The sequence below is a fragment of the Astyanax mexicanus genome, chromosome 2, assembly GCF_023375975.1.
Source record: "Astyanax mexicanus isolate ESR-SI-001 chromosome 2, AstMex3_surface, whole genome shotgun sequence".
Lineage (NCBI taxonomy): Eukaryota > Metazoa > Chordata > Actinopteri > Characiformes > Acestrorhamphidae > Astyanax > Astyanax mexicanus.
The window spans coordinates 69,708,909-69,729,974 of record NC_064409.1 but is presented as its reverse complement, the minus strand read 5'-3'; the positions used below and the strand labels follow the sequence as shown (position 1 = coordinate 69,729,974).

Genomic DNA, 21,066 nt, shown 5'->3' with positions numbered 1-21,066 from the left:
GCATGGATTTCTTGCCACGGAAAAAAATAAAAAGCTGGCGGAAGAACAAACACATTGGAAGCCGTGAAGAGCTGAATTACAAAATCCTACCTCTGCGATCAGCCGAGTAACCAGCGAGCAGCGAGAGAGCAGAGTTAGCTCTGTCTGTTCTGTATTAGCTTAAGTAAAGCTTATAATCTGTAGAATTCGGCGACGGCATTAGAATTTTGCATTGTTTGTGGAAAAACAGTAAATGCACCTCCACGCACCTCCTGTCCAATCTGCTGAGGCTGCGTTCACACATTTGACACAAACAGCAGAATTGGCCACTGGCTTGTTCTTCCCATAAGCTGTGCCTATTCCAATTACGCTGAGAAAGATCCCTCTACGCCGCACCTTTGCAGATTTACAGAGATACAGCCAGGCTGACGAGCGCATCACGCTTTAAACTCGGCTCATTTAATGAATCATTGCACATTCACAATAAGAGATTCTTCACATACCCACAGGCGAAACCAGTTCTGATACACCACAAACAACAGTCCAGACAAAGAAATGTTCACAACGATAAACAGGAACAGTCTAGCAATGATAAACAGCGCTGCTTCATCCTCTCGGATGCATCGTTTCACTGGGATTCCATGTGTTCTGCTAAATGTCAGTGAATCATGTGGGGCCTATAGCACAAATTAACTGGATCTAATTGATGAGGCATTTGCTCTATATGGCGTGACACTGGCCTCCGCGAAACAACATGCATTATTGTTGCATTGCTACGAAAGGGAACATATCATCATCTTCATCTTCATAATCATCATCTTCATAATCAAAATCATACTGAATGAAATGACCTCATCTTTTGCAGAACCACCAAAATGACCATAAGAATGACTTGTGTCAACACAGTTCATACAATTGAACACAACACCAGGTTTAGTTTTTGTTTCTTTTTTCCATTTTTTTGTAACATTCACTTGTACACTACAGTTCAAAAGTTCAGAATGAAGAGTAAGATTCATCACTGCTGTTATTTCATTCAACTTACTGTATAATTAACTAGACCCCATTGTAAAGGCCGTTTTAAAGTTTAATTTGTCTCCTTTAATATTTGATCACATTTTCAAGTCTATGCCTTTCTGAAAGGAAATTGTATTAGAGCTTCTAATGTTTATAATATTATACAACTCTGGTAGTTATTATGGAATCCTCTATCATTCATCTTTTTTGCACACAGCTAGCATTTTTATGGTTTTGTACATTTTGTTAAAAAACTAAATCATTTTTCGCTGTACATTTCTTGTAACCATGCTCTTTCCACAAATGCATTCTTTCGTAGCAAGTGATGGACATTGATAAAATGTAAGATGCTAAGAATTTAATGATTCTTAGAATCTTAGAATATCAAAGAATCATCTTTGTGCTAAGAAGCTAAGAAACCCAACCAGCAACAGTATTTTCTTTTATAAAAAGACTTTAGGAATTACATGGCATTAATTAGCAATAAATGTGGTCTGATCATGTATTATATCTAAGTCTCAAATATAGACAAACTCAACTAATAACAAACTGCTGTTCTGTTCATGTGTTTTTGTTTTAAGCACATTGAGTGAATATCTACAGTGCAGGCTAGAAAAAGTAAGTAAAATGACTTCATTGATACTATCTCCATCATCATCATGCTTCACAGTTGGGATAAGGTTTTTAATAAAAGGCATAAATAGTACAGCAATGTGTTTGTTATTATTATTTTAGTTAGATCGTGTTTGTCTATTGTTTTGACTTCAGTGATAATTAGACCACATTTGATTTACATGTAATGTAATGTAATGTAATGATTTAGTAAAAAAAGAGTTTCCAGTGTTTGGGAACAGGTGATTAAGGAGAATTAGAGTGTTTTCACATTGGTGCAAATTGCCATTGGTTTGGTTTGTTTTCACACAGGAAAATTTGTAGTTCACCAAAACAAAGCATTAATGTTCTCTCTGCTTATTGGTCAGAGCTGTTTGGGGCGGGAGCAAGAAAGTAAATACAGAAAAAGGTCCTTTGTTCTGGATTAATGTTTAGGGCTATGCGGTTTAACAATAGCAAAACAGTAGAGATGTCATTTGTTCATAGCTGTAGTAATTATTGAGGTAATTTACTAGCTTAAACTCCATATGCATAATGCAGTTTAGCACAGACTTGCAGAATACCACTTATAGTTGGGTTGAATCGAAGTCAGATCATGATATCACCACAAATTAACATTCCAGATTTCATTTGGGAGTAAAACCCCTTCCTCTCGTAAGCGATTACTGTATTCATACCTGACCAAACAAATTGCATTAAAGGGTTAAGATAAACTAGAGTGTGATTTAACTGGACCAAAAGTGCAAGTGCGAAAACACACTTTATAAAAAAATAAGGATAAAAACAGCAAACAAACTTATATTATATCTGTAAAACACATCCAAACTGCTAATCTACATTATATTGCCAAAAGTATTCCTCTTGTCTGTCTTTTGTTTGGTGATGTAAGGCTTGGCTGGAGCTGCTTGGCCAGGGAAACTCTCCATTCCATGAGTCTCTCTACTTTTCTCTACTGTTCTTGACCTAATCTGAAGCTACATGAAGTTTGGAGGTGTGTAGTGATTGATTAATTGACTCTGCAGAAAGTTGGTGATCTCCTCAGCATCCGCTAACCTCGCTCTGTTATTTTACACTGACGAGTCACTGTCATTCCCAGTCTCTTCCACTATCTTATAATATCACTGACAGTTGGCTGTGGAATATTTAGCAGCATCCTATCACAGTACAATCACTTCTGGAGTTAATTGATCTCCTGAGAGTGACCCATTCTTTCACTAATGTTTGTAGAAGCAATCTACAGCATGCCTATAGGTGCTTGCTTTTATACACTTGTGTCTATGGAAGTAATCAGAACCTAAGTTGAATGATTTGGATGGGTGAGCAAATACTTTTGGCAATACAGTGTATGAACGAATGCATCTGTGGAAAGATCCATTGGATTAATGCCATTGACAGTAGTGAGTCCAGACTTTTGAAGGGTAGTGTAACTCCTCCTGGATGCTCTAAGCCAGTGTGTCTGATTGGTGCAGTGTTCAGTTCGTTGCTGAGAGCAGGTGACAGGTGCTTATTCAGTGCGTGTCCAACCCATTCCACAGCATTCCTTAAAGGGCTGGTTTGTTTAGACAGTGTGAAATTGATTCGCAGCTCAGAGGTGTGCGTCGGAGTAATTGCGCTTTGTAACAGAACAGAGCAGAACAGCGGCGTCTGGGAGTCAGTCAAGGTTAAGCGCATTGTTTGCAGCGCACCGAGCGTCTCGCTGGAAGATCCGAGCGACAGATTGCGTCCTGAGAGAAGTGCGAGTCAGAGTGGGATCTCGAGTGCAGATAAGTAGCTCATGTTCCACACACACATACCCACACATACCCCCACACACACACTTCCAGTTTTCAGAGGCGATACTTCCTCAGGAGTTCAGATTGCCACATGTTCTTCCTGTCCGGGAAGCGCTCTGGGATTTTGATTCGTCGGAAGTCCTGGATGCACTTCTGCAGCTCCTGCTCGGGGGTCATCTTCTCCTTGCCAGCTTTCCTCTTTGCGTGCATAAGGTCTCGGGGTCCGGACGTGCGGGCCCTCAGCAGGTCCGTCCTGCGCCTCATCTCAGCCTGCTGCAGGGCCTGGGGCGGCCCCTTCTGCATAACCCGGTCCAGCGTCTGGGCGTTGGGCTGGCGCGGCGCGGGCCGGACGATGACCGTCTCCTGAGGAGAGCTGGCCTCAGACTGGGTCTCGGAGCAGGACGTGGAGAGTTCATTAAAGGACGTCCCGCTCTCACCCTCGCGCTCACTCTTCTGACTCTTACAGCAGCACTCGCAATGAGAGGAAGACCAGGTAGACGGACCACCTGAAAGAAAACAACAAAATAAATGATTTAGATATGAAGTAGATATTATATATGTTATTATCAATATGTAACAATATTCCATATGGCTTATACATACTGTTATATAATGTGTTATTTATAATTATTTATATGAAATAAAGAAAGAACACATTAATTAATTTGCAGAAAATGTGAAATGGTTGAAATAACAAAAAAAGATGCAGAGCTTTCAGACCTCAAATAATGAAAGAAAACAAGTTCATATTCGTAAAGTTTTACGAGTTCAGAAATCACTATTTGTTGGAATAAACCTGGTTTTTAATCATAGTTTTCATGCATATTGGCATGTTCTCCTCCACCAGTCTTACACACTGCTTTTACATAACTTTGCCATTCCCGGTGCAAAAATTCAAGTTTTTATTTGAAAGTTCAGTTTGGTTTGATGGCTTGTTATCTCCCATCTTCCTCTTGTTCATATTCCAGAAGTTTTCAATTGACTTAAGTGGAGCTGTATATAAGAATCTATATGTAATAATATCTTATCCTATATGTATTATATGTAGTAATAATAATATCTATATGCAATATTTCATGTGTAATTTTTATAGATAAGTAAGGATGAGTGGAAACTTTTAGCAGTGTAGTGTCTCTATACAAAATATGTTTAATATATATTTACAGTAGATACCTATATGCAGTATTATAGCCTTATGTAAGTCTCTATATGTAATATATATATGTACAAATAATATATTATGTCTGTAGGTTTCTATGTGAAGTAATATGTTCTATATATATTATACTATATATGAGATTTCATTAAAAAAAAGGACAATGTCTGGCATTTTTATAGGTCAGATCACCTGCACTCAAACATAAACACCAAAAGCTGTGTAAAACTCAAGATGGAAGATAAATTGCAAGTCATTTTGTAGAGCCGTCAGGAGCAGTTTTACAGAATTGGGGGTGTCATGTTGCAGAGGATTTGTGCCTAAGGAAACTGAGAGCGTGCAACCTGATAACAAAGGTCAACGAGCACAGATGAAGGATGATACTTTCTGAAAAGTTTCACAATGCCATTAGCTCACAGCTACATCACACCTCTCAGACGCTACCGGAAAACACTTCAGCTTCCATAATGACGACCAGCATCCGCACTAAAACTGTGGCATTCAAACTGTAGCATTCAATCTGCAGGACGTGAAGCTCTCTCCTAAACGCACTACTGACATTCAGCAGAACACATCAGCACCAAAACCAATCGCTTAACCCTGAAAGGTCGCGCCAGTCATGTGACCTTATCGATGACATTCCTCTGTAAAGCATCAGCGTTTAAATCACAGTTTGAACTTTAATAGGATTGATTTGCTTTGTGTTTGGAGATGGGAGCTTAACTCCAGGTACAAAGAGCTTAGTCCTTGTCTCCATCAGATAAAGCTGAGCATTGAGCTGCTTTTTGTTTCTTGATGGACGTGTTTGTGAGCGGCCGAGCAGGTAGATATGAGATTATGCTTGCTAACAGCTGAATATCGGTCTTTGCTTCATTGTTTTACGGTACTTTTAACCAAATTGTTTTAATTTGCATATAAGCTCCACATTCACCTTGGCGGATGGAGTTAACCTCAACCATGTGTTGCTTCTAACTCACTGCATGCTAAAAGAAGAAATAGCAACTTCTACAGCCATAATTGTATTAAAAAAAAGATAGAATAATATAATTTAAATGTACAATATACAAATTCCTCTAGATATCTATTTCATTTAAGCTGTGGAACCATAAAGTAGTCAAAATGCTAGTATTTCTACATCCACTCTAGAAAAAAAAATTAGAGACCACTTAAAAATTATGAGTTTCTTAGATTTTTCCAAATTGATCATTTCTGGAATATATTCAAGAGGAAGATGGATGATCACAAGCCATCAAACCAAGCTGAGCTGCTTGAATTTTTGCACCATGAGTAAAGGCATAAAGTTATCCAAAAGCAGTGTGTAAGACTGATGGAGAAGAATATCCCAAGATGTATGAAAACTGTGATTAAAAACCAGGGTTATTCCTCCAAATATTGATTTCTGAACTATTAAAACTTTATAAATATGAACTTGTTTTCTTAGCATTATTTGAGGTCTGAAAGCATCTTTTTTGTATTTCAGTCATTTCTCATTTTCTGTAAATAAATGCTCTAAATGACAATATTTTTCTTTGGAATTTGGGAGAAATGTTGTCTGTAGTTTATAGAATATAACAAAAATGTTAATTTTACTCAAACGTAAACCTATAAATAGCAAAATCAGAGAAACTAATTCAGAAACTGAAGTGGTCTCCTTATTTTTTTTTCCAGAGCTGTATACCACCATGTTCTAATGACATGGGCATGGGCTAGAGGGGTTTAAAGCCCACAGTATTGAATGTCCTGAACAATGAATGCAATCAAATCCTCACAGCAATGCTCCAACATCTTGCAAAAAGCCTCCCCCTGGACAGTAGAAACAGTTTTTTCAACAAAACTATTTTTAATACCATTAATTTTAGACAAAACTTTGAATGAGCTGGTGCACCAATACTTTTTTGGGGGATTAAATCTATGCTTAATGCTTTGTGTTGCTCTTGCTAAATCTACTGTAGACATGCAATAAAGCACTGAAATTAGTCTGGATGCTTTGCCTAAAGTCTTGAACTTGTGACTCAACCCAAGCCATCTAGACCTACAGAGATCTGAGATGAACCCTAACAAGGAAAATGATTCAGTTGTTAGTTAGAAATCACACTAGAGCAGGGAAGTCCGAACTAAGAGTCTAAAAGCGGAGATGTGCGCATTTCTAGCGCAGAAAAACGGGCCAAAGAGTCTAAAAGCGGAGAGGGTGCGCATTTCTAGCGCAGAAAAACGGGGCAAAAGAGTCTAAAAGCGGAGATGTGCGCATTTCTAGCGCAGAAAAACGGGCCAAAGAGTCTAAAAGCGGAGAGGGTGCGCATTTCTAGCGCAGAAAAACGGGGCAAAAGAGTCTAAAAGCGGAGAGAGGGTGCGCATTTCTAGTGCAGAAAAACGGGCCAACGAGTCTAAAAGCGGAGAAAGTGCACATTTCTAGCACAGGAAAACGGGCCAAAGAGTCTAAAAGAGGAGAGAGTGCGCATTTCTAGCACAGAAAAGAGTGCCAAAGAGTCTAAAAGCGGTGACGGTGCACATTTCTAGCGCAGAAAAACGGGCCAAAGAGTCTAAAAGAGGAGAGAGTGCGCATTTCTAGCACAGAAAAGAGTGCCAAAGAGTCTAAAAGTTGCCGTAATTAAGGAGTTTAATATTAAGAGACATCATGAAATTAAACATCAATTTGAAAAATCTTAGTTTACACAACACTGTCAAAGATAAAGATAGTAAGTCAAGTAAAATGGTGTGTAAATGAAATAATCAGGAAAAAAGTATTATTTAAAGTGGTATATTTCATTATTTGTTTTATTACAGAGTCTGTGGCCAGTGACTTCAAATATATTTCTCCTTCTGGCTCCCAACAAAAAAGTTTGGACACCCCTGCACTAGAGTGTCCAGTGTGTCTTCAGTCCTGTGTTAATTCTGGCTGTTTTCCCAATGCATGGAAATAGATGATATAACAAAATTTGCAATCAGTCTAAAAAAGCAGCACAAAATATGCTAATGCACACAACACGGTTAACCCCAGAGAATAATTTGGAGCATTTCCCCCAAATCAACTGATGCATAATGTCAACAGGTCCACAAATGCCTAAAGACATGACAAGAGGAGCATACAGAAGACACAGGAATATTACAAACAGGGGGCTTCTAGTTCCACCAGCCTTAACTGTATACTAAAGAACACAAAGACCGTATCTGCTGAATAGAAGCTTAATAAAATAAATCAGATAAGCTCATCCCGAGGGTCATCATCTCTCCCTTTTCCTCCCCACCTTCCGCTTTCGTCTACTGTTGCAACCTGCTGTATCCCATAGCACTCTACCCTCAAAAATTAGCGGCTGATCAGACTACAGTCCTTCACCTGCCCTCTCCAAACATTCACTACCAAATAACAGTCTGGAACAACTTGCTATTTTGTTTTGTTGCTGATGCTTTACTTTAAATGCTTAGTGTTAAGTGATGAATAATATGCTCTGGTATGGTGATCCACTTTTCTGTCATGATCAGGCAGCACTCAGCCAAATGCAGATGCATAATCACTTACATACAGCTCAGGAAAAAAATTAAGAGACTTCAGTTTCTGAATCAGTTTCTCTGAATTAGCTTTTTATAGGTTTATGTTTGAGTAAAATGAACATTGTTGTTTTATTCTATAAACTACAGACAACATTTCTACCAAATGCCAAATAAAAATATTGTCATTTAGAGCTTTTTTTTTTGCAGAAAATGAGAAATGGCTGAAATAACAAGACTAGTTCATATTCATAAAGTTTAGAAATCAATATTTGGTGGAATAACCCTGGTTTTTAATCACAGTTTTCATGCATATTGGCATGTTCTCCTCCACCAGTCTTACACACTGCTTTTGGATGATTTTATGCCACTCCTGGTGCAAAAATTCAAGCAGTTCAGCTTGGTTTGATGGCTTGTTATCATCATTTCATCATTTCAATTAGGTAAAATCAAAGAAACTTACAATTTTTAAAACTTATAATAAAGTGATCTCTTATTTTTTTTGCAGAGCTGTATATTATTGTTACATTTACACACATAAAGTTTTAGTCAATTCCAACAAGTCCTTCTTGGTGTGTTATTTTTTTGCTAATGAATGTACTGTATATACACATACACACAATATTTGAGGAAGTATGAAATACCCTCTCTCGCTCTAATGCAGTAGTATGCATATACCTATAAATAGCAAAATCAGAAAAAAATGATTCAGAAACTGAAATAGTTTCTTAATGTTTATATCCTTTTCAGGGATGTCCAAGCAATAAAAAACACAAAATGCAAATGCAACATGCAAAACTACTCGCTGCACACACACAAAGGCATGGCTCAGTAAAAAAAGGGTATGGGTACTGGTCTGCCTGCCTGCAGTTCTGACCTGTCCTCAACAGAGAATGTGTGGAAAACTTTGAAATGCGATATGCGACGATACACCCGTACTGACGCACCCTTAAAAAGTGTTTGCAGGAACAATGTAGAAACAATAACACCTTAAATAATTGGTGACAAAAAAGGCTTTTAAGTGTTGTGAGAAAGAATGGCAACTACCCAAAGTGGTAAGTGCTATACCATCCCAGTTTTGTTGGAACGTGTTGCAGGTCTGAACTCACTTCCTGAATATGTGCTTTATTTAGACTGACTGCTGACTCTCATATTGCAGCCTGTGATATTTTAGTTTTACAGCTGGATTAGATATTGATCGATTGATCGATCACATGACTTTGTTTAGTAAATATAGGAGTAATGTGAAGCTGGCATTGTGCAGCAGGTATAGAGATGATCTATATTCAGCAGATTTATACATATATATATATATACAGCGTACAGGACAATCTACTGTCAACCCGAGACGATGTATACTTTTATAGCGTGAACATAAAAATCAATTCATATACAGAGAGTGTTGTACAGTATCTCTTACACCCAGCATTGATTACACTGCACTCTGTTTAATGTGCACTCTCTCTTTCTCTCTCTCTCTCACTCCCTCGTCTGCTCTAATTGTCTTTCGTTTTCTCTTTCTTTACTCACTGTCTCACCTTTATTTCCTTTATTCTCTTACTTCCTTACTCTTTTTAAGTCTCTTTTTCATAATTTCTCTCTTACTCTTAATTTATCTCACTATCTCACCTGTTCTGTCTCTTGCTTTTCCCTTTCTCTGTTATTTTCTCACACTTTATTCGATCTATTTTTTGATCTCACATTCTTTATTTCTCTTTTTATGTCTCTCTCATTTTTATCTCACACTTTTACCTCACACCATTCCTCTTTCTCTCTCTTATTCACTCTCTTCTATTACTTTCTCATCTGGAAGGAATCTTCTGCAGGTGGTAGAATTTTTTCCAATTTTCTCCCAATTTGGTTATCCAATTGTCCCACCCCTTTGTGCGTCCCCATCACCAGTGGATGGAGCGGACGAGTGCATGCCTCCTCCGACACGTGTGAAGTCTTCCCAAATTTGCTCCCTCTGGGCGCCAGCAGCTGATGGCAAGCTACATGAACGGGATTCGAACCAGTTTTCATTCATAATGGCAGCGCATTAGACTGCTGGACCACTCAGCGTGGAAGATTTGATGTGTTTTTGCCTGGTGTTTAGTCTCACGACAAAGCAATAATAAAGCACTAAATAATAATAATTTGCTTGCCCTCTCACTCTCTCTCTCTCTTTCTCTTTTTCACTTTTCTCTTTTCTTTAGCTCTACTGCCTCTCTTTTACTCTATTTATTTCTTCACTTTTTTTTACTCACTCTCATTTTTCTCCTCCCTCTCTAATAGTCTTCTTCCCTGTTTCATTTGCTTTCTAACTCTCTTGTTCTCTCTCTTTCACTTTTCTACACTTTGTTCCTCATCTCTCTCTCTGTTCATCACTTTACCCTCTCTCTCTCTCTCTTCCTCTCTCTCAGTGGTACAGATTATATTGCAGGTCATTAGGGTGAGGCCTGGCCTCCAGAGTTAACTCAGTTACTATATATGAGTATTCAGAAGAATCACTCAGAGAGCTGCTGAGAGGCATTTGGCACCAGCAGACCATCAAGTCACGAGGGGCATTTTTCACATCCACTCCTCTCTTTCGCTCTATCTCTCTCTCTCTCTCTCTCTCTCTCTCTCTCTCCTTTCTCTGCATCTCCCTACAGTGCCCCTAATGCCTCAGATGTATTCAAATCCAGAGCCACAGAGTGCAGTGCATCAAAGGCGATTGGCGCGGGGAGAAAGCCGCACCACTCTTCTTTGTGGAACAGATCACTATAAAAAGAGCCGGGTCAGCACTTCTCTTTCAAGTTCTAAGAAGTTTAATACCATTCTAAGTAGTTCTACAGCTGTATATGTGTATATCTGTGACTTTCTCAAAAGTGTCTCATAATCCAAACTCTTCTAAAAACAGTATCCCAGCTCTCTGTGTTGTGCTGAACTTTTTAGATTTGAATAGTATGAAATATTGCTTGTGCTGAATGGTGAGAATAATTTACAATAAAGTGAGTGCTGAGTTTACTGATCACTGAATATACTTTGTTCCATTGTCTTACTATTTTAAAGCAATAAACTGCTTTAAAAACTACTTTTTGGACATATAGTTCTGGGCAGTTCAATTCAATTATTTTGCAATCTACTATCAAGAAATCTACACCTTTAATTAGTGTAACCAATTCCAAATGTCACTGAATTAACTCACAAGGGGAATACAGGGGAATTATCTTAGAGCATGAGTAGAGCCACTGAGAGGAGCCAGGCCTTAAAAGAAAAAACTCTCTAAAAACATGAGTAAGAATGACTGAGAAGAACCAAGGCTCAAAGAAAGAAACTCTAAGAGCATAAGGAAAAAGCAAGTGGAAAAAGTAGAAAAGAAGTCAATGTTAAAAATATATACACTTCAAGATCTTAGAGAAGAGAGACAGAAGAAAAACAATACTCACATGGGGAAGTTTTCCAAACAGAGATAAAGCCTAGTACTGGACTGCACAGCATTTTGAATGGGGATTTACCATTAAAATGAAAATGTAGTCTATAGGACTAGGTTTAACCTCTAACTCTATGTGCTTCTAAGACATGGGTGGGCGGTTCCAGACCTGGTTCTGCTCAAGCACACCTGATTCAAATCACTTATCATAATTTCCAGGTTCAGCAGGCCTGTTAGAGAAGCCAAATCAATAAACCAGTATACCAATACTAACCCTTAACCTCAACCAATATTTTTTAAAGCATGAAGAAAAGCCACAGAGGAAATAAGGAAAACTATAGGAGCATTGAGAAACCAACTTGTAATGTAGACCAGTTAATTTAGCATATACTGTAGCCCTTTGAGCCTTCACATGAAAGCTGCTAAAGTTACCCCCCCCCCCATTAATCCTATAGCAGTTTAGCCCCACCCATTCAACCTTCAACCTTCAATTTAGTCCCACTCATTTAACCTAAAGTAGTTAAGAACAACTGAGAGGAACCAAGACTCAAATCAGTCACTCTTTAAGTTAAGTTAAGAATTACAAGAAATGGGATCCTTTCCAGTTTGCACACCTAATTTAGCACCACTTGGCACATTTCCTCCAACAAAAACAGGTTCTAGAATCTGAAGAACCAAAGAATAGTAGGTTCTTGCGTCTGAACCAACTCCCGCTGTTGATGTCTTCCACTAAAACTAGTGCAAACTAGGCTTTTCATTGAGGTTCAAGCACAAAGGTTCTTTGTGTTTTCAAGGTACAACAAAACCACTTCCAGAAAAATAGTTATTTTAGTCAAAAAGGGCTACAAGATCATGAGGAAGAACCATGTAGAGAACCAAGATTTAAAATAAGACACTATTTAAGAGTATAAATAAAAAATACCCCTCTAATAGCCCTTTTTCACCAATGTGGAATTGCATTATGTAACATACATAAATATGCCAACATAAATATGTTCTGGAACCTACATAAATATGTTCTGTAACCCAAAAAGTTCATTCTCAGGTGGAACCAAAGAATATTAGGTTTCCTAGTGTGACCAGAAAGCTGTTGTCTGCAACTTCCTCTGTTAATGACATATTCTCTATGACATATCCTCAGTTCCGAATGGAAATTCTCTATTTAAAATAATGTGTAGATAAAGACTAGGCCTAAACCCTGTCTGGGAAAAACTGCCCCTTAGGGTATAAGGAAGAACCACTCCAGATCTTAGATTTAAAAAGGAATGCGCGTCCTCTGGGCTAAGAGCAGGTAAAACTAGGACACAACTACAAGTTACAGAAGCACCCAGATCAAACTGAAGAGGATATCAGAGACCAGTGACTGATGTTGAGTTAGAAAAAGACCTGATGGATTGCAGGCTGTGACAGACATGCACAAACGAGATGTTAGGTATAAGGATAGAGAACATTATTATAATGCTGAAATAAACATGATTATACTGTGGGGCACCTTTATTTTTAATAATATATGAATTCTGATTTCTGTCTATTATTTTTTCAGAGTTATTGTATGGAAATATAATCTCATAAATACAACAAACAGCACATTTTTCAGGAGGCCCTTGTAATCAGATTGCTCTCTCTTTTCCTGTAACTAAAGCTGCTTACTGTTGCCTTTTTTGAAATTTCTCAAAGCATAATCCTTTTTCTGGTATTCTGTTACTCTCTGCTCGTGAGGACAATAACAGCTACCTCACACCGACTCAGTTTAAAACACTATTACCAATGATCAAATATCCACCGCTCCCACTGGATGAATAAACTGAGGCTTCTGATTCTGACAAGTCCACCAATCACGCCCTCGCACCACTGCAGACATTTCTAGAGCGCACTGAGCTTCTCCAGTTCAGACCACACACAAGCCACACACACCACGCTCAGGTCTGGGTCTGCTGCTGTAGGGAGGGTCACTACTGCAGGGAAAACACCCCGCCAGAAACATCCATCACATTCAATCAGATATAAATAGAGCTCCTCCTTTACAGTTCAAACAATAAATGTTCCTAGAAGGTTCTGGCCAGGGTGTAGAGTTCCGGGAAAGATTGTTTACTGCTATACATGTCTATGTCTATACATTTTTTAAAGATTCTTTAAACTTTAACATGGTTCAAATCTAAAAAAATCATCCAATAAAATCTCCTGTGCATCATATAGCATCACATGTTTTAGCAGTTTGTCCCTGCCTATTCACCTTACAGCCCTTTGGTCCCAACTATACAGCATGTAGCAGTTTAGTGCAGTTCATTTAGTCGGATGCAGTTTAGCCCCACCCATTAATCTTACAGCAGTTTAGCCCCACAAAGTTAATCTACAGCAGTTAAGTCTAAATGATTTAGCAGTTTTGCCCCACCCATTCACACTAGAAGTTAAGTCCAGGTCATTTAACCTACAGAAGTTTAGCCTACACCCATTTAGTCTGAGGCAGTTTATCCCTACTCATTTAAACTATAGTTAAACCCCACCCTTTCAGCCTACAGCAGTTTAGCCCTATTCATTTAACTTACAGTGGTTAAACCCCACCCATTCAGCCTATGGCAGTGTTGTCCTACCCTTTTTGTCCATCATCATGGCCTATGGACTGAAAAGATTGCCTCTGCCCAGTGTCCTCTTTTTGAATGAGGCGCAATACAGTGCAAACAATCGGAACAGGGCTTGAAAGCACACTAACAGAAACTGTTTAAATGTATTAAAAGCATTAAACGAGGTTTGTACACCTGTATAAACATTATAAATTGGTTATAAAGGAATTATACAAAAATTAATGTATGCATAAATGAAACTCTGCATGCTCTGCATGCTCTTTGAACTACAAAACAAAGACTCCAATTCCCAGCATGCACACTCGCACCAGACTTCCCTGACTCTCCTGACCATGGCGTTCCTGCTCCCCCACTTTCTGAATGTTTGCACCTGGTCTATCCTGTATATATACCCCTCTGTTTTCTCTGTCTCTCGCCGAGTATTGTATATAGTTAGCTAGCTCTTACAGAATGCATTTTCTTAGTTTTTGTCTATTTTTTTTATTTTTACTACTCTTTTGCCTTGTCCCTTATAAGCTAGATTTCCTTTGTATGCACTGTTTGATGCCATATTGTTACTGACCCTGCCTGTCCCATGTTACTCCTGTATGCCTAGCCCTATTTTTAATAAAGTGTGTGTTTGGAATCTGCGTGTGTCTGTCGTGGGTCTGGCCTGCATTACAATAAACATACAGGCTTGGCTCTATATTTATTAATTAAAATATTTATCAATTTCTAGCTGCTGCTTGACATCAAGTTATGCTTTTTTATAAATTTAAATTGAATATAATTCCTTGTGCTGCTTCCTTCCATTATTATTTTGTAAGTACTTATATAACTACACTTACAATATTATCACAAAACAAAACAGTAGCTCCTTCATAAGTCTTAACAAGATTATCAAAGTCATACAAAACCTGAAAACACCAACTCCAACTTAATCCACCCACTCTTCCTGTCACCAGTCACGCCCCAGTTCTTTAGAGCTGCAATAATCATTGGAAAGCTCTGTAATTTGATAGAAAGCGTGCACATGGCTCTGGATCTGTCATTTTATGCTGCTTTATCATGCTGTAAAGACCCAGTGAGCAGCCCTGGATGTTCAGAATGTCGTCCTGTCCTACGTGACCCCACCAGGAGAGCGATCCGCCAGGCTGCTGGAGAAAGTGGGAACGATGAGCGATGAGCAGCCAGCGTAATGCTCTCGGCTCGTTAAAGCCGGGCTGCTGAGAGTGACTTTGATGCTGCTGCCTGATGAGTGCTGGCACCGCGTGCTACGCTTTGCCCTGCCAATACACTGCAGAGCACAAGATCAAACAAACACACACACATACCACTACTGTACATAACCCCAGATGCAGGTTTACTGACAAAATCCTGTAGGGATCTTAGATGACGTGTGGGATGTGGATAATGTTCGGAGCCTGAAGGTTGCTTCTATAGATTTGCACTGGAGCTCCGAGGCTAATTTAGCTAACAATGTGAGCCTACACCCACCTACGCCTGTCAGGATATCTAGATAACATATTATTCCAGAAACTATTGCAATAAAAGATATTATGGCACTTTAAAAAAAATTGTGCACTTGATATATTGATTATATAATGACTTAACAATGTGAATAAAATCTTTTAAAGATCACTTTAAATTATTAAAAATATTCAGACATTGAATCTGGAATCTGAATAATAATATTAATTAATTAAAAACATAATTTTCCCAAAAATCGTCAGTGCGTCTTATAATCTTGTGCACCTTATGTATGAATTCTACCAGTCAGGTTGTCAACAGCAGTAAAGCCACTTCACTGAAGTATAGCATTATACAGGAGTTTCAGTTTAGTACTCCAGCACCGAGGCTGAAGCAGTATTAGCATTAGCCGCTAACCTCGCTAAGCGCTAGCTCTTTCGCCATTCAGAGGTGAGTATTATTGTCCTGTAGCCTGCTGCTAACCCCAGCTAGCACTACTAAAGCAGCCCTAGCATTAACTGCTAACCGTGCTAAGCTCTAGCATGTTTGCTGTTCAGAGTGTATTCGACTGTAGTTTACGTGTTTACCATGTTAAAACAAGCTACGTTGGACGCTAATATTGCCCTGACTTACTGGAACACTCAGGGTTCCTCAGTATAGCACTGTCTGGTGGCATTTATGTCCCACTAGCACTGCGGTTAGCAACTAATGCTAATGCTGCTGCACCCAGCCTTAGTGGAAATCTGAAAATCTAAGCCTTCTGTAAATATAGAAAGTACTTTACTCACCCAATTAAACAGTTTTCAGAAGAGAAATCTGTGTAGATTTACATTCAGCGCTTGTTTGCTTCAAATAATTATTTTTTTTAATAATTACAAATTTGTTTATTTGGGTGCCCCAGCAGCATGGCGACACCCCTGTTGCTTACTATTGTCGCATAATGCGCCTTATAATCTGGTGAACCTTATAGTGCGAAAATTACATTAATTGTATATGTTTTACTTAAACAACGTTGACTCTTTGTTGTATCATTCATATTAATGGGCTTTTCTTGCTAACATAAAAATAAAGGTTAATATCAGGGTCAGCAAAATTTATTTATATTATATCTATATAATAGGCGATGCATATCATTACACCTTTGTCTCAAGCCACATTGTGCTGTTATCACAGTTTATAACTACTAATCAAAATTAGACATATTTTTAGTCCAGCAACATACTTCCATATTCTTTCATATAAATACAGTGTGAGAAACCATATAAACAAGTCTATTTAAATCTGAACACCATTTGAGACAAGTGCATGGTAAGTTATTAGCCCCTGTACAGAAGTGCTGCCAATACAATATAAAGCACCCTGGCAGCTAGATTAACTCTTTAACTTTATTTCAGAAGAAGGAATGTATGGTGGCCCAATATTGTCATTTAGAGCATTTATTTGCAGAAAATGAGAAATGGCTAAAATCACAAAAAACGCAGAGCTTTCAGACCTCAAATAATACAAAGAAAATCAATATTTGGTGGAATAACCCTGGTTTTTATTTACACTTTTCATGCACCTTGGCATGTTCTCCTCCATCAGTCTTACACACTGCTTTTGGATAACTTTATACCAATCCTGTTGCAAAAATTCAAGCAGTTCAGCTTGGTTTGATGGCTTGTGATCATCCATCTTCCTCTTGATTATATTCCAGGGGGTTTCAATTTGGTAAAATCAAAGAAACTCATCATTTTTAAGTGGTCTCTTATTTTACACTCTATATTCAGTGTACTTTACAGTGTATACAGTGTAGTTATGTACTGTATGCTTTTCCAAAACAACAACGATTTGATTGACTAAACATAGACCTCAACGTCATTGGGCTGTGGGTCAGTGGATCACAGATCTATTGAATGATGGCGCTCCATCCCATACTTTTGGGATGAGCTGATGATCATCCAACATCCAGACCTCACTAATACTCTCTTGCAATCAAATCCTTACAGCAATGCTCTAAAATCTATTAGACAGAGACTTTTCTTGAACAGCAGATACAACATGTCTCAATACTTTAGTCAATGTTGGGTCAGTTTTCTAAACAGGGATTAAGCCCAATCATGGATCTAAAATGCTGTGTAGTCCAAGACTAGGCTTAATCCCTGTCTGAGAAATTTATAACCCATAGTGTATGCAGATTGTATTTTCCACCAAGCTCTTGCTGTACGAGCCAGAGAGACGCAAGAGTGAGCAGATATTTAATAACTGAACCGCGTTGTCTAATTAAGGTCCACAAAGAGATGAAAGGCCCTGCTTGTATGTTATTGTATGTCTTTATGATCTGCACTGCTCCTACCCCCAGGTTCAGTGTTCTTTATCTTCTTGTTAGCGCACAAATGAGGCCATTCTGTCCTTGGGGAGAGGAGGCAATGCTGTATACTGATAGCTTGTCCTTACCGACACAGAAACCCAATATCCAACATGCAGGAAGCCTGCTGCCAGTGCGGTCGGCTCAGGCCGAGGCCCACCTTAACCCCCGTGGGCCTCCATCATCTGCCCTGCTATAATCCCTGCATAATGTGCATCTATTTAGGCGATGAGGATTTAAATGATACCCCACATTCCTTCAATCCTAATGCTAATCAGGCGTCATGATATGAAAAAAACGCTGACAAGCTGCGTGCAAAGAGATTTAAAATGAGGCGAGGTGACGGAGGGGTCCATCTGGACTTAATAAGCACTCATTGTCCCAGTCCAAGGGCGAGCCACGCTGTCCAGGCACTTTTGAGGCAGTATTGCACGGGCAAAGTGGCAATTGCACCGCCTGAATGATGATGATGACAAGCGCGGCCGTCTTTTCCGAGCTTAGCGGGGAAGCAGGCCGGCAGGCAGACAGATTGGAGCGTCCGGATCGTCTCCCTGTAGTCGCGACCCCCTCACAAAACAGCTGATGGAGCGTAATGGGACAGCCAGACCGAGGAGACATCCTGCAGAGCTCTTGTCATCGCCAAAATGAACTCTGCAGAGAGATGGAGGGAGCGAGACTACTGTGCTATCGACTGACAAGCCAAAAACAGCGGAGAGGATAGAGGGAACGCACCGGTTATGTAACGGAAAAAAAACTTGTCGAAAGTGTGTCGGTCTGCTCGATACCCTGCTGAGAAAAAATGTGAAGGAATGGATGGGGTTCATTTCACTGTGGGCAACTGTAACGTACGAGTTGAATGTCACTAACACTGTAAAAAACACTCATACTGTAACTACAAGAGCGCATTATCTCTGTTTAAACTCCAATCAGAGATGGCTCCACACCTCTAAAGGCGCTGAGTTTAAATTATTTGGTGGATCCACTTGCCAGTAAAACAATGCAGCCTACCATGTTTACATGACATCTGAAAATAAGTCTATAATCTAAATAATTTTACAGTCAGAAAAGAGTAAGCTCATGTATGCACCTCTGCAGGAATAGTCTAGTCCAATTGTAACCATTTTAAAAGCAGTTCTATTTGACTGAATTGGGTGGGTAACCTGTTAATCAGTTACGTAAAAGATTGATTTCAAAATATTGATTTATTATTATCATTCAAATACTGATTTCAATTATTTTTAAATTAGTTATCTTTTCAAGTATTTTTGGGTGCAAAAGGGCCATTTTAAGATTCTCTGAAGTATTTCATGTTTTTTTTGTCTAAAATCATGACTTCAAGATTGACACATTCTTTTGCATACATTTTTCTTCATAGCTCAGAATTTCAGACCAATAGAGAAAGTTAAAGCATGCTATCATTGCCTATGAAACAGTAGAAGAAGAAAAAAGGCTGGTGTTGTGCCAAAATAAGACTGCATGTGCATCACACAGCAGGATGAGTATAACAGATTGTGCTGGTGATTTCTGTATCTACTGTAGCTGTAGATTTACCATTACCTATCAACAGAAATACAAGGGATTAGAGGGTATTCTATTTTTCTCATTCTGCTGCATCACACACGTGAAGTTAGATTCTGGTCAGGTGGCAGAATTTGGCACAACACCAGGAAAGGCAATTTGTCGAGCTGATAACATGCTACTGTCTGATGCACAAACCAGACAATGTCAAATATAGGGAGACGCAGCCCATGTAGATGAATACAATATAACAAAAACATGAATTTTTCAGAACTTTTAGGAGCTCTGATAACACCTGGTAGAAATGAGAGTAAGTGTATACAAGTGTATGAGAAATCTGATACTGAAAAAAATGCAGCTCTCTTAATTAGATTTATTGGTCAGATTTCTAGGCTTAAATTGGATCTAAAAATTGGAGTATGCTGTTACATTAATCATTACATCAATCATTATATGAACATTAAGGCATATCCACAGACACTTGGACATATAGAGGCAGCTTCCCAAGCAGGGTTTAGGCCTAGTCGTGAACTACACAGCTTTTTTTAATGGATATTTCCCCGATCAGGGGTGCCAGAACTTTTGCATGCCACTGAAACATACTATATTCTTCCAGCATATGCTTCTTCAGCATTTTTCTGACAACTTATCTGCATCCAGCATGCATACCAACATCACACAAGCAGCTGGGCTGTCCGGTAATTAGGCCCTCCTATGTGGACGCATTCTGTGAAATACGGTTAGCATACAAATCCCTTGTATGTCAGGCTGCGAGTTTGTTTTTGAGCATATAAAGTGCTCTAATTAGACTCCTGAGACGGCAGGTAAGGTATAATAAATCTGCAAGAAACAAACTACCAAGGATACAAGCTGGGTTAGAGGTCACACAAACAAGAAAAGATGGCTCAGAGCCAAAACAGTGACCTTTGCATGGGCCTCATGCTCTACAGGGGCAGTTAGCATGTTCCCACCCTCCATTCAAGCTGCATAGTGAAGCAGGGGGATTCCCTAGACCCCCATAAGCTGGTCTCAGCATTATGGAGGCTCGGCTTTTAAACCTGTTCGCTTATGGCTTGCGGTGAAAGCGAAATGCCATCACAGCAGGCTTAGGATCACACCGCATTTGTCAGAGCGGAGGCAGATTCACACGTTTGCGAGGTGCGGATACTATTAACGCTCGGAGGGAGGCGGCGGTGGGCTTTATCAGCTTCTCCGCTGCGACATTATCCCTGGAAACCAGCGGTGGCTTGTGCTGCATGCTATTTACTTTGCTCCATCCATCTCGCAAAGGCTCGGGCCGCATGGTGAGAGCAGGCCACGCCGGTCCCATCTCAGCCCCCATTACCATGATAGGATTGATTTCCTCAGGCCTGACTTCTGCTGCCACCGACGCCGTCAACACCGCCACCCCGCCGCCGCTACGCAGACTCTATTATGGCTGCAAATCACAGCATTCGGGGGCAAAATGAAAACTGCAAGTCCACATTACAGTTCTTGAAGAAAGAAGCCAGTGCAATCACCATCTCTCTTTCTCTCTCTCTCTTTTTCTCCTCGCCTCCATCCCTCTCGCCCTACTCAATCTTGGCACGTGCCATATTTTGACGAGCTTGGCTTCACATTTTTGCTAAAAGCGAAAATGAATTCAGGGCTGTGGTTCCAATGTGCCGTTGTGTTACTACATACCTCACTGCACTGCCATGGAAACTGTGGCAGAGTATCTGTGTATGTGCGTGTGTGTCTGTGTGTGTGTGTGT

At 39.4% G+C, this 21,066-nt stretch overlaps 1 protein-coding gene across 1 annotated transcript in view; it reads right to left on the bottom strand.

Moving 5' to 3' along the window:
- Positions 1-416: 416 nt before the first annotated feature.
- The window catches only part of LOC103027657 (BTB/POZ domain-containing protein KCTD16), a 38,106-nt gene continuing 17,456 nt past the window's right edge, over positions 417-21,066 (bottom strand). The window contains exon 2 of the mRNA XM_049474869.1: positions 417-3,886. Coding sequence (XP_049330826.1) covers positions 3,435-3,886 — 452 coding nt within the window. The 3' untranslated portion in view covers positions 417-3,434. The remainder of the gene's footprint in view (positions 3,887-21,066) is intronic.